The sequence below is a fragment of the Nerophis lumbriciformis genome, linkage group LG07 (assembly GCF_033978685.3).
Source record: "Nerophis lumbriciformis linkage group LG07, RoL_Nlum_v2.1, whole genome shotgun sequence".
Classification (NCBI taxonomy): Eukaryota; Metazoa; Chordata; class Actinopteri; order Syngnathiformes; family Syngnathidae; genus Nerophis; species Nerophis lumbriciformis.
Window position 1 is genome coordinate 48,055,722 of NC_084554.2, and position 12,981 is coordinate 48,068,702.

The 12,981-nt window shown below is 38.7% G+C and overlaps 1 protein-coding gene across 3 annotated transcripts in view; it reads left to right on the forward strand.

Annotated features, from left to right (window-relative positions):
• Window positions 1-12,981, forward strand: part of rps6ka3b (ribosomal protein S6 kinase, polypeptide 3b) — an 85,121-nt gene that overhangs the window by 59,915 nt on the left and 12,225 nt on the right. For all 3 annotated transcript variants that reach the window (XM_061964970.1, XM_061964971.1, XM_061964969.2), the window contains 11 exons: window positions 1,700-1,806; window positions 2,160-2,197; window positions 2,264-2,406; window positions 2,961-3,031; window positions 7,939-8,027; window positions 9,755-9,819; window positions 9,889-9,991; window positions 10,068-10,180; window positions 10,266-10,391; window positions 11,518-11,607; window positions 11,666-11,824. In XM_061964970.1, coding sequence (XP_061820954.1) covers window positions 1,700-1,806; window positions 2,160-2,197; window positions 2,264-2,406; window positions 2,961-3,031; window positions 7,939-8,027; window positions 9,755-9,819; window positions 9,889-9,991; window positions 10,068-10,180; window positions 10,266-10,391; window positions 11,518-11,607; window positions 11,666-11,824 — 1,104 coding nt within the window. The remainder of the gene's footprint in view (window positions 1-1,699; window positions 1,807-2,159; window positions 2,198-2,263; window positions 2,407-2,960; window positions 3,032-7,938; window positions 8,028-9,754; window positions 9,820-9,888; window positions 9,992-10,067; window positions 10,181-10,265; window positions 10,392-11,517; window positions 11,608-11,665; window positions 11,825-12,981) is intronic.

Below are 12,981 nucleotides of genomic sequence, written 5' to 3' on the forward strand. Positions count from 1 at the left end.
TGTGAATATACATATAGACACACATATAACTATATATGCATGTATGTATGTATGTATGTAAATGTGTATATATGTGTGTATGTATATATAGGTGTGTGTGTGTGTATATACTGTATAAATGTTTGTATGTATATATGTGTGTATGTATATATAGGTGTATATGTGTGTGTATATGTATATACACTGTATATATATATATGTGTGTGTGTGTGTGTATTTATATATGTGAATATACAGTACATATAGACACACATATACCTATATATGTTTGTATGTATGTGTATATATGTATGTATATATGTGTGTGTGTATATAGGTGTATATGTGTGTATAGGCCGTAAGAATCTTGAACGCATCATAATTAAATGATCCCCTCAACTCCCCCCAAAATGGATTAACTCGCTGGAATAAAAAAAGACAATATAACATACATCCATAAACGTGGACGCTTGTGAAAAAGTGCTATATATTTATCTGTACAGTATTTATTTATTTATATATATTTATTTATTATATATATATATATTTATATATTATTTATATTTATTTATTTATTTATATATGCACCTTATTGCTTTTTTATCCTGCACTACCATGAGCTTATGTAACGAAATTTCGTTCTTATCTGTGCTGTAAAGTTCAAATTTGAATGACAATAAAAAGTAAGTCTAAGTCTCTAAGTCTATATATATGTGTGTGTGTATGTATACATGTGAATATACATATAGACACACATATATAACTATATATGTATGTATGTATGTATGTATGTTTATATATGTATGTAAATGTGTATATATGTATTCATATATGTATCTGTATGTATACATATGTATATATATTGATAGATAGGTGTGTGTGTGTATACTGTGTATGTGTATATATATATATATATATATATATATATATATATATATATATATACACTGTATATACACACTGTATATATATTTATTTATTTATTTTTCAACATTACTGCAACGTCCTTCCTGGGCAAATTGATTTCACATAGCGACAGTAGCATTCGTTGCTATGCCCTCTGTGGAAGTCAATGTCAACAACAAACTAGAGAGCACTTTCTGTGTTTGCTACTACTTATGACAGGATTTTTGAGAGCGTTGAAATGGCGTCATGTCGCACGTTTGCCAAACATTTCAAATAAGAACGGAAAACAGTGACTTAATGAGATGCTGACTGATTGGATGTTGTATCTTTCAGCACTTGTGCTTTCCTTGCGCTGGTAAATTCCAAATAATCATCACGACTCAGATAAAAAATTGACTCCGAGCGATGCTTTGATGGAGCTCAAGCCCCTCCGTCTTTATTTTATGGCGCGTCGCCGACAGCGTTATAAGCAGCTCAGGCAAGCCAGCAGCTGGCTACTCGCTAGTGGCCGGAGGAAAGGTGTGAGCAAGGCAATGTGTCACGACGCCAGAAAAGTACTTCCTCTGTGTTAGCTCTCTTTTTATAGCTTGGTGAATATGCAGGTCATGGCACGTCAATGGAGTATTGTTGGTGGGCTTTTTTAGAATGCTAGATCCGCAAAATAGGTGAATTCCAAAAACCTGCATTGTTAGCCGCCTCTCACTAGCAGTTTTTCGCTAATTAGAACACACATAAAATGGAAAGATATGTATTCTTGTCTCATGTAGGGATTGCAGATAATCTGCAAAATTCAGGACATGTGTGTGTGTTTCAGGTGATGTTCACGGAGGAGGACGTGAAGTTCTACCTGGCAGAACTTGCCCTGGCTCTTGATCACCTTCACGGCCTGGGCATCATTTACAGAGACCTGAAGCCTGAGAAGTAGGCACAAACACTTTAATTGTTTGCATTGCGTGATTGTTTGACACATGTCTCAGGGAACATATTTATGCAACACGTCTGTTTACGTCCTGTGTTTAACACCTGTCGTTGTGGCTTGTGCAGCCCTTTGAGACACTTGTGATTAAGGGCTATATAAATAAACTTTGATTGATTGATTCTAAAATAATATAAATATCATTAACATAATTCAATCCATTCATTGTTAATACAAAATGCTTTTAAAAGTGTCTTATATTCAATTTTATTTTCATACTTTTAATCCACATATTGATACAGACACACAGTTTTATGTTCCCATCCAAAAATAACCCAACTCATTTGTGTTCTTCCAGCATCCTGCTGGATGAGGATGGACACATCAAGTTGACAGGTGTGTAGTAATTTGACACTGGCGTAGAGATGGGTGTCGCTCAAACATCCTCATGTGCGTCTGCAGACTTTGGCCTCAGCAAGGAGTCCGTCGACCACGAGAACAAGGCGTACTCCTTCTGTGGGACGGTGGAGTACATGGCGCCGGAGGTGGTCAACCGGCGAGGACACACACACAGTGCGGACTGGTGGTCGTACGGCGTCCTGATGGTGAGAGGACAAATCATCAATATTTTGTTTTGAATACTAATACTTTAAATAATAAATTGTAAAATGACATCCATAATAAATAAGGACGGGTACCAAATTCTAGTTCCGTCGGTACTACAGAATACCAACTCAAGTGAAATCAAACTGTACCGTAGTTTAGATATCTTTTGTTGCACGTGACGTCATCGTGTGAAGCAGACTGCCTGGAAGTAATCTTTCAATTTTTCATGCCAAAGAGCAAGCATGCCTTGTAGAAAGCGCTCAAAAGCAAGACTTTACTTTTCAAAATGCACTAGCTCGAGTTTATTTAAATTATTTTCCCGAAAAAAAGCATTGAGGCTATAAAGTGTGTTTTATCAGATTATCATGAATCGAACAAACTATTGGCTTGCTGCGGCCCTAATGAGTACAATACTTACAGTATAAAAACCTTGTAGAACTGAACTAAAGACAAGACTGCCACATTCAACTTAATGGCAAAGACTACTTTCTCACTACAGCAACAATCGCACATAGTATTGGTGTACTTTCTCACTCTTTTTCTCCCCTTTTAGTTTGAGATGCTGACGGGAACGCTGCCGTTTCAAGGGAAAGACCGTAAAGACACCATGACCATGATCCTCAAGTGAGTCCACACTCTGTTATCTACAGTGCAACCTCAATTTAAGAACTTAATTGGTTCTTGATCAGAGTTTGAAAAGTTTGTATATTGAAGTAAATTTCTCCATAAACAATGTAAATATGAATAATGGGTTCCAGCCTCAACAGAAGTCCATATTTTAGTGAAGGTTTGTACACAAACAATAACGGGCCTTAATGACTATAGGCCTTAACTAGAGATGCCGATAAATGCTTTAAAATGTAATATCGGAAATTATCGGTATCGGTTGAAAAAAGTAAAATTAATGACTTTTTAAAACGCCGCTGTACAGAGCGGTACATATCCGGTAAAACACGGACGTAGGGCATACCCTCCCGATTTTCCCGGGAGACTCCCGAATTTCAGTGCCCCTCCCGAAAATCTCCCGGGGCAACCATTCTCTCGAATTTCTCCCGATTTCCACCCGGACAACAATAATGGGGGCGTGCCTTAAAGGCATTGCCTTTAGCGTCTTCTACAACCTGTCGTCACGTCCGCTTTTCCTCCATACCAACAGCGTGCCGGCCCAGTCACATAATATATTGGGCTTTTACACACACATAAATTGAATGCAACGCATACTTGATCAACAGCCATACAGGTCACACTGAGGGTGGCCGTATAAACAACTTTAACACTGTTACAAATATGCGCCACACTGTGAACCTACACCAAACAAGAATGACAAACACATTTCGGTAAAACATCCGCACCATAACACAACATAAACACAACAGAACAATTACCCAGATCCCCTCGCAGCACTAACTCTTCCGGGACGCTACAATATACACCCCGCTACCACCAAACACCGCTACCACCAACCCCGCCCACCTCAACCCCTCAATCCAAGCTGAATTGTCCTGTCTGTGCTGCTCTGCCATCACACAAGTCCCTTAGGTGCCCTCACAAACGATCAGAAATAACATACATCCTTAACTTTAACAAGCATTTAAAAAAGTTAAATTCACTTAAATTGAATCGGAAAAGGAGGAGCTGACCAAAAAAGAGCAGACAGAGGGCGGGAAGAGAGGGATTGGCAGGGAGGAGCCGTGTGTGTGGTGTGTGTGTTTTCTTGGAAGAGTTGTCGCTGAACGACAGGTAGTATTTTATTCCACTGTGAAATAAGTCTGCTTTGGCATCTTTTTCCAGAAAAGTCCGGTCTCATCACAATTAAAACTTGCTGTGGTACGACGCCCGCTTCATCGATTTTTCCCTACTTGTGAGCGCCAATAATGTACTCTTCGTAAATAGTCTTTTTTTTAACTCCCTCCACGCTGGTCTGTTGTCTTTTGGGACTCACATTTACTTAGAAAACTTGTCAAATAACTATATCTGAGGAAGAATGGACAATAATATGGAAATATCAATGGACTTGTACCAGCTCACCCAAGTGGAGGGAGTTTGGCTGCCTGTCCCCTGCCTGCTGGAGAAATTGTGGGAATTCAAATGCAAATCACTACCATGTTTTCTGGGACTGCTCCACCATAAAGGACTATTGGAAAGAGATAAACCAAGCTCTACAGGATATTTTCAAACGTCAAATACCCCTCGAAAGTAAAACTTTGTTTTTTGGACATGTACCTCAGGAATGGCTGAAGAAAGATAAACACTTAATGAATATCCTATTGGTGGCTTGTAAATAGACCATTACTAGGAAATGGATATCCCAGGAGAGCCCAACTTTGAAGCAATGGATGGAAACAACAATGCACATATATAAAATGGAGAAGATAACTGCCTTTATTAATTATAAATTGGAGAAATTTACTTCATACTGGGAAAATTGGGTCAACTATATTCTAATTGATCTGATTTTATAAAAATGCAGCACGGTGGAAGAGGGGTTAGTGCGTCTGCCTCACAATACGAAGGTCCTGAGCAGTCCTGGGTTCAATCCCGGCCTCGGGATCTTTCTGTGTGGAGTTTGCATGTTCTCCCCGGCTTCCTCCCACCTCCAAAGACATGCACCTGGGGATAGGTTGATTGGCAACACTAAATTGGCCCTAGTGTGTGAATGTTGTCTGTCTATCTGTGTTGGCCCTGCGATGAGGTGGCGACTTTTCCAGGGTGTACCCCGCCTTCCGCCCGATTGTAGCTGAGATAGGCTCCAGCGCCCCCGCGACCCCGAAGGGAATAAGCGGTAGAAAATGGATGGATGGGAAAATTGGGTCAACTATGCCACGCCCCATAAACCTGACTTTAATTTTTCGAATTAGTAATTGTACTGCAAAAAAAAAAAAGGGATTACTCCCTATATGTGTATATGTATGTATGTATGTATGTGTATATGTATATATATAAATATATATATATGTATGTATGTATATATATATATATATATATGTGTATGTGTGGGGAAAAAAATCACAAGACTACTTCATCTCTACAGGCCTGTTTCATGAGGGGTTCCCTCAATCATCAGGAGATTTTTACATACATATACACATACATATATTGCGCTCTACTACGGTATCGAGCACTATTTTTTGGATAACCTTATTAAGACATATATATATATATATATATATATATATATATATATATATATATATATATATATATATATATATATATATATATATATATGTATATATATATATATGTATCTGTTTGTATTTTATTTATTATTATTATTACTGTATTATTATTTCCTATGTATTTGTAGATATTACTTTGTTTTTTTTTGTTGTTTCTTTCTTTTTTTTGGGAGGAGTGGTATGGATGGGATATAAACAAAAATATTTTGACATTTAGGACAGACAATAGATATATGATTTATGTGAATATGATGTAATGGATAGGAATGTCCGATGCTGGATGTCAATAAAAATAAAATGAAAAAAAAAGAAGAAAACTTGTCAAAAGACAAACTATACAGTAAAAGCACATACACTGAAGCGCTGAGAAGTGGCTCGTAGCGTGTTCTACTGGGCAGCATGAAAATGGTCTTTATTTATAATGGAATGATACCCAAAACACTTTACATTATACATTACATTCACCACTTTATACACACTGAGAGCAACTTGTGCAAGGCTCCGCCGTTCCACAGATTCTACACCGCAAAATGGCTGCAGGCGGGACACAAGATAAATGAAACGTTCATACACAGAGACATGGTTTGCACACAGGGGCATAGTTTGCTTGATCTAAAAGTTTGTAAATCAAAAACTTTGCCAATAGAAGGGTTGATCTATCGAGGTTCCACTGTTTTGAGCTACACCAGCATACGGGTAGGCGACATTCACCCGCCATTTGGTGTTCGTTTTTAAAATGTCTTTTCAACTTTACAGTTTGGTGGAAGTGAAGGGAAAATAATTAGTCTATTTTGTTTCTGTTTTGGGTTTTATTCATGGTTAGCATACTGCCGTGATCGCAGAGAGACGTCTCTTCATGATTCCCTATTCCTTGCCTTCCTCGCATTCGTCCAGTCACCACTCAGGACTCAATGTGGACACTTTCACGGCCTCACAGACACATACCTGCCAACTACTCCGGTTTTCCCGTAATTAGTACGGTTTTCATCAACCTATTCCGGGTTACGGTTGCAGTGATAAAAAATACGGTTTTTCATTAAATAAAAAAACAATTTTTTTTTAAAGTTTTATTCACGAAATCGCGTAACAACAATGACAATCGACACTGCTTCCCGTAACTTCCTATCGAGCCATTCCGAATGCCATGCGCGAGGCTATTTATAGCACCGCTGCCAAGCACGAGGCCATTGTTTCCAAACGAGCGAACGATCATGGAATCAGCCAGAGAAAAATCGCAAACGAGTCTTAAACCGAAAAGAAAACTGCAGTAATTCCGTGAAGAATATTCAAAAGCCTATCCGGGAATAATTATCCGTTCCAAAAAGGGTGAAAACTACGCGAATTGCACCTTGTGCAGACAAGATTTTTCGATCGGACACGGAGGAATTAGCGATGTAAAAGACCACGTTGGGACAAAAAAACACAAGTCTAATGCCGTTGCTAGCGATACAAGTGGAAAACTTTCAACGTTTTTCGTCGCCCAAACAGATTCTTTGGATGTGATAAATGCCGAAGTTTTATTTACGGAGGCAATAATTGAGCATGGACTTCCAATCGCACTGGCTGATCACATGGGACAGTTATTTCGGAAAATGTTTCCCGACTCGAAAATCGCCAAAAAATATGGATGTGGTCGAACCAAAACATCAAACATTACGGTATTCAGTGTCTTGGAACAGAATTTTTTTTTTTAATGGAATTGTTTAGTACTGTTTTACCATTTGTTTACTGTAAAAAGTGTTTATACTTTCAATTAACAAATTGAAGTCTTGTGAAAGGTTGACAGGATAACTGGCATTAACTGTCAAAATAATTTCAAACTATTGAAGTTAGCTTACAGAATAAACATGTCAATCAACCCATATGATTTTTGCTGTAATATTTTTGTTTTGAAAAGTCACTGTGACTGATAGAAAAGTGATGGTTTTAGCAACATTTTAACCTGTCTGAATGCTAATAATCATTTTGCGTCGGTGAACCCCCCACCAGGACTTTGTCCTGGACCTACCGGGGCCTGCGGCCCCTGAACCCTGGCTACTAGGTTTTTCTGATTTCAAAAGTTGGCAGGTATGCAGACAGTCTGAAATGATAGAGCTCTTCTCAAAAAAAGGCCCAGAAGGGAGCCGCGACAAGGAGTTTTTATTCCAGCATGGCTGCTCTTCCTCCTCTTACCCGATGTGATTGCACACATGAGCTCAGCTCGTCACGTTCAAGTAGGAGGCGGCGGGAAAGTGTCAGAGGGGAAAGAAGACGATCCTTCTGAGGTTGACAGGAAACGCGACTTTGCTGCTGTGTGAAAATGCTGAGTGTGTTTCCTGTGCGATGCATCACTTTGGTCTCTTGTGTCTGCAGGGCCAAGCTGGGAATGCCACAGTTTTTAAGCTCGGAAGCCCAGAGTCTCCTCAGGAACCTTTTCAAACGCAACCCCTCCAACAGATTAGGTTCGTGCTTCTTCATTATTTTCTGTTACGTCCCCACAGGAAGAAGAAAACATCCCAGCTCGCTGCCGCGGCTATAAATAGTATCATTTGTCTACAAAATAGTTGTAAGTAGGGCAGGACAGTACAGGTTGAATAAAAATAAATAAATACAGGAAAATTGTTCCAAGTACACCTCTGCATAACATTATATCAGAATCAGATTTATTTGGCAAAGTATACTTGCATATACAAGGAATTTGTCTTCGGCAGTTGTTAGCTCTCTAAACATACAACAAATAGACAAGTATACATTCACTGAGCAAGCAAGTACTCTAGGTGCATACTTTACAGCAAGTCAATAGACGATATAATTGTCACCATCAACATTATATACAGGATATACCAGATTTAGTGCAAAGTACAAATATATACATAAGAAAGATATATAGTGACAAAACATTAGTAACATGTCATCAAAGAGTAAAAATGCATTTCTTTCAATATGCATAATAACAAAAAGGGTAATATTGAAAAAATGGATAGATGTTGATAGTTCAACACATACTGACTGGTATACACAAGCTATGGAGATGATATCAGTAGAAAAAACTGCATTTAGTTTAGATAATAATGAGTCATATATTGGAATATGGGATCCATTATTTACATTTTTTTTAACTATTAAATGAAACAAAAATATGACTTATTTTATCTTTGTGAAAATAATGGACACAGTGTGTTGTCAAGCTTATGAGATGTGATGCAAGTGTAAGCCACTGTGACACTATTGTTCATTTTTATTTTTTATTTTTTTTACAAATGTCTAATGATAATGTCAATGAGGGATTTTTAATCACTGCTATGTTGAAATTGTTGCTAATATTGATACTGTTGTTGATAATATTCATTTTTGTTTTCACTACTTTTAGATTGTTCTGTGTCATGTTTGTGTGTCCTCTCAATTGCTCTGTTTATTGCCATTCTGAATGTTGCTGGGTCGGGTTTGGTTTTGGAATTGGATTGCATTATTATGGTATTGCTGTGTATTGTTTTGTTGGATTGATTAATAAAAAAATAAAATAAAATTAAAAAAATATATACAGTGACAAAAAATGTAGAGAAAGAATAGTGCAAAAAAAAGCCAGGTGCATGGTCTGTAATGTGCAATAAGTCTGTAATATGCTTATTATTATTATTATTATTATTATTATTATTATTATTATTAAAGAAAACAAAAAAGAACAAAATATAGATCAACTTATAACAAATAAAAACTTTTATTTAAAAATAAAAAAAATTAGTCTGTTATAGAAAGGATTAGAAGTTCGTCAAATTGCCTAAAATAAAAAACCAAACAATTTTATCTTTATATTAAAAAAAATTGACCGACTTGAACCGTTTGATGCTGAAAAATACAATTATTAAACTCAATAAACAACGACAAATTAACCCAGGAGCACAATATACAAAATACTTTAACCTACAAAACATAAATGAATAAAGCAATTTGTGCTGATTTTTTTTCCTATCACATGAGTAAGTCAGGATTAATAATGGCTATATTGAGCACTTTTTGTAGCGCACAGCTTTCCGAAGCGAGGTTTGAAGCATGATACTGATAAAGCTTGTTCTCCGGGGTCACACTATATGAAAAGAACTGGTTTAGGTGAATGCAGCCTCATGCCTGGGCAGCATTGAACTACTGTGCCCCCTGCTGGCCTCCACTGGCAACTGCTCATGTTTTGCAGGAGCGGGCCCAGATAGCGTGGAGGAGATCAAGAGGCACCACTTCTTCAGCACCGTCGACTGGAATGTCGGTTTGCGCCGTCACCTTTTCCTTTCAGTCGGGGCATTGTGACTCATGTTGCCTCCCCTCCCACAGAAACTCTTCCGCAGAGAGATCTCGCCGCCCTTCAAGCCCGCCGCGGCACGGCCCGACGACACCTTCTACTTCGACCCGGAGTTCACGGCGAAAACGCCCCGAGGTACAGCCTGTCCACGCCCCGCCCTGCCTTGTTAATGACATCATTTAAGAGCTCGGTGTGTGTGTGTGTGTGTCAGACTCTCCTGGAGTCCCGCCCAGCGCCAACGCCCATCAGCTGTTCAGAGGATTCAGCTTTGTGGCGATAACCGAAGAGGAGACGACACAACCCATGTCCAACACAATTGTTCAGGTAAACACACACACTAAATGAGCCTCGTTACGTAATTGCTCCGTTACCCACTTAACGACCACACACTTTGTGCGCCCGCCTGCAGCAGCTCCACAGAAGCACGTCGCAGTTTTCCGACACCTACGACGTCAAAGAGGACATCGGCGTGGGCTCGTACTCCATCTGCAAGCGCTGCGTCCACAAGGGCACCGGCATGGACTACGCCGTCAAGGTTAGGACCCCGGCAGCGTAAACCCCCGACCTCCGAGCGCCCCTGTAAACGTGTCGCCCCCTCAATCTGAGCGTTGTTTTCCACTCTGACCTTAGTTTTATATAACATGTAAAAAAAAGTATACCAAAAATAGGTTTTTATCATCTTAAGAATATAGCGAGAGTTCGCCCAATTCTCTCTCAGGGCAACACGGTGACGCTAATGCATGCTGTTATTACAAGTCGTATAGATTATTGTAACGCCCTGCTTTCTGGTCTTCCTAAAAAAGGTTATTGCACCTTTACAATTACTCCAAAATTCAGCGGCACGTGTCCTGACGAACACCAGAAGGCGGACTCACATTACACCAGTTTTAAAATCTCTGCATTGGCTCCCCGTGTGTTTCAGGATCAATTTTAAGGTTCTTCTTATGGTTTATAAACGTTTTTATGGCATTGGACCTTCTTATCGTTCAGATTTGCTTTTACCCTATGAACCTTCCCGGGCCCTGAGATCCTCCGGCACTCATCTCCTAATTATTCCCAAAGTCAGGACACAAAGTCATGGGGTGGCAGCTTTCCACCATTATGGCCCCCGTCTATGGACCAGCTTACCGGAGGACATCAGGGCTGCGGAGAACGTTCATGGTTTTTAAGAGCAGGCTTAAAACCCACCTTTTTAATTTGGCTTTTACCTGATATTAATTATTTTATTGAAGTCATTTGTATTTTACTTTTCATCCTATTAGTTATGCAAGATTTTATTTAGTTTTATTTATTTATTTATTTACTGTGTGTATATATATATATATATATATATATATATATATATATATATATATATATATGCTTTTGTGTCAGCGGCCTGGTGGCCATGGTCTGATGACCTCCTGGTGCAGATGTGATAGTGTTTACTCACATGTCTCCTCTGTACTCAGCCATGCAATCATTGGTCCATATAGTTGCATACGTGTGTATGTTGTGTGTGTGTGTTTGTGTTTGGTATGTGTGTGTGTGCGTACGTATGTGATAATGGGGGATATTGGTCACCGGGGTATTGTTTTTAACTTTGTAAAGCACTTTGCGTTGCATTTCTTTTATGTATGAAAAGCGCTTTATAAATAAAGCTTGACTTGATTTGATTGCAGATCATCAACAAGGCCAAGCGAGACCCCACGGAGGAGGTGGAGATCCTGCTGCGATACGGCCAACATCCCAATATCATCACGCTGAAAGACGTGAGTCCCAGGTCACAGAACGTAAGAGTTGGAGTTGTGACTTCTAACCCTGCCACAGGTCTTCGACGACGGCCGCTCCGTCTTCCTGGTGACAGAGTTAATGAAGGGCGGCGAGCTGCTAGACAAAATCCTGCGCCAGAAGTTCTTCTCGGAGCGAGAAGCCAGCGCCGTTCTCTTCACCATCACCAAGACGTTGGAGTACCTACACGTGCAAGGGGTACGTTCGCATGCATGTTGTACTAATATACAAAATACTACCATATTTTTCGGACTATTAGTCGCACTGGAGTATAAGTCGCATTTTTTGGGGAAATGTATTTGATAAAACCCAACACCAAGAATAGACATTTGAAAGGCAATTTAAAATAAATAAAGAATAGTGAACAACAGGCTGAATAAGTGTACGTTATATGAGGCATAAATAACCAACTGGTATGTTAACGTAACATATTATGGTAAGAGTCATTCAAATAACTATAACATATAGAACATGCTATACGTTTACCAAACAATCTGTCACTCCTAATCGCTAAATCCCATGAAATCTTATACGTCTAGTCTCTTACGTGAATGAGCTAAATAATATTATTTGATATTTTACGGTAATGTCTTAATAATTTCACACATAAGTCGCTCCTGAATAAAAGTCGCACCCCCAGCCAAACTATGAAAAAAAACTGCAACTTGTAGCCCGAAAAATACGGTACTTGTTGTGGTACATCCTCTCTTCCAACAGAACACAAACTGTAACCATGCAATTGTCCAGAAAGTCTTAAAAATATTAGAGATCGACCAATTATCGGCGCCGATATTTGGCATTTTGACAATTATATATACGTACATGTATGTATGTTTTTTATTTTTTATTTTTAACAACTACAACAGAACTACATCAGCAGATACTATACATACATATTTGATACCAGTATTTAGTACCGTATTTTCTGGACTATAGGGCTGGACTATAAGCAGCGGCCACCAAATCTTTGTAGAAAAAAAATATTTTTCCATACATGAGCCACACCGGACTATAAGCTGCAGATATATGCATTGTGAAATTAGTTATTTACACATAAATATTATGTACATTTTCATTTACATACCATAATTGTTTCCAATCAGTGCCTGTCACACGGCAGTAAAACGGCTGCTCAAACAAAACAGAAGCCATCATCACGGACACACTCGTTGCGGAAGCTAGCTTTCAATTCAACTAAACAGACTCAATAACTCTACGGTGACGTTTTGGTGAATTTACCGTGGACTTTGTGAAACTGAAACAATACAAAAAGAATGCCGTTGTAAGGTAATAATACTAACATAGACACTCGTAAACATGTTAGCTAATGCTACCGACGCTAGATTGATTACATT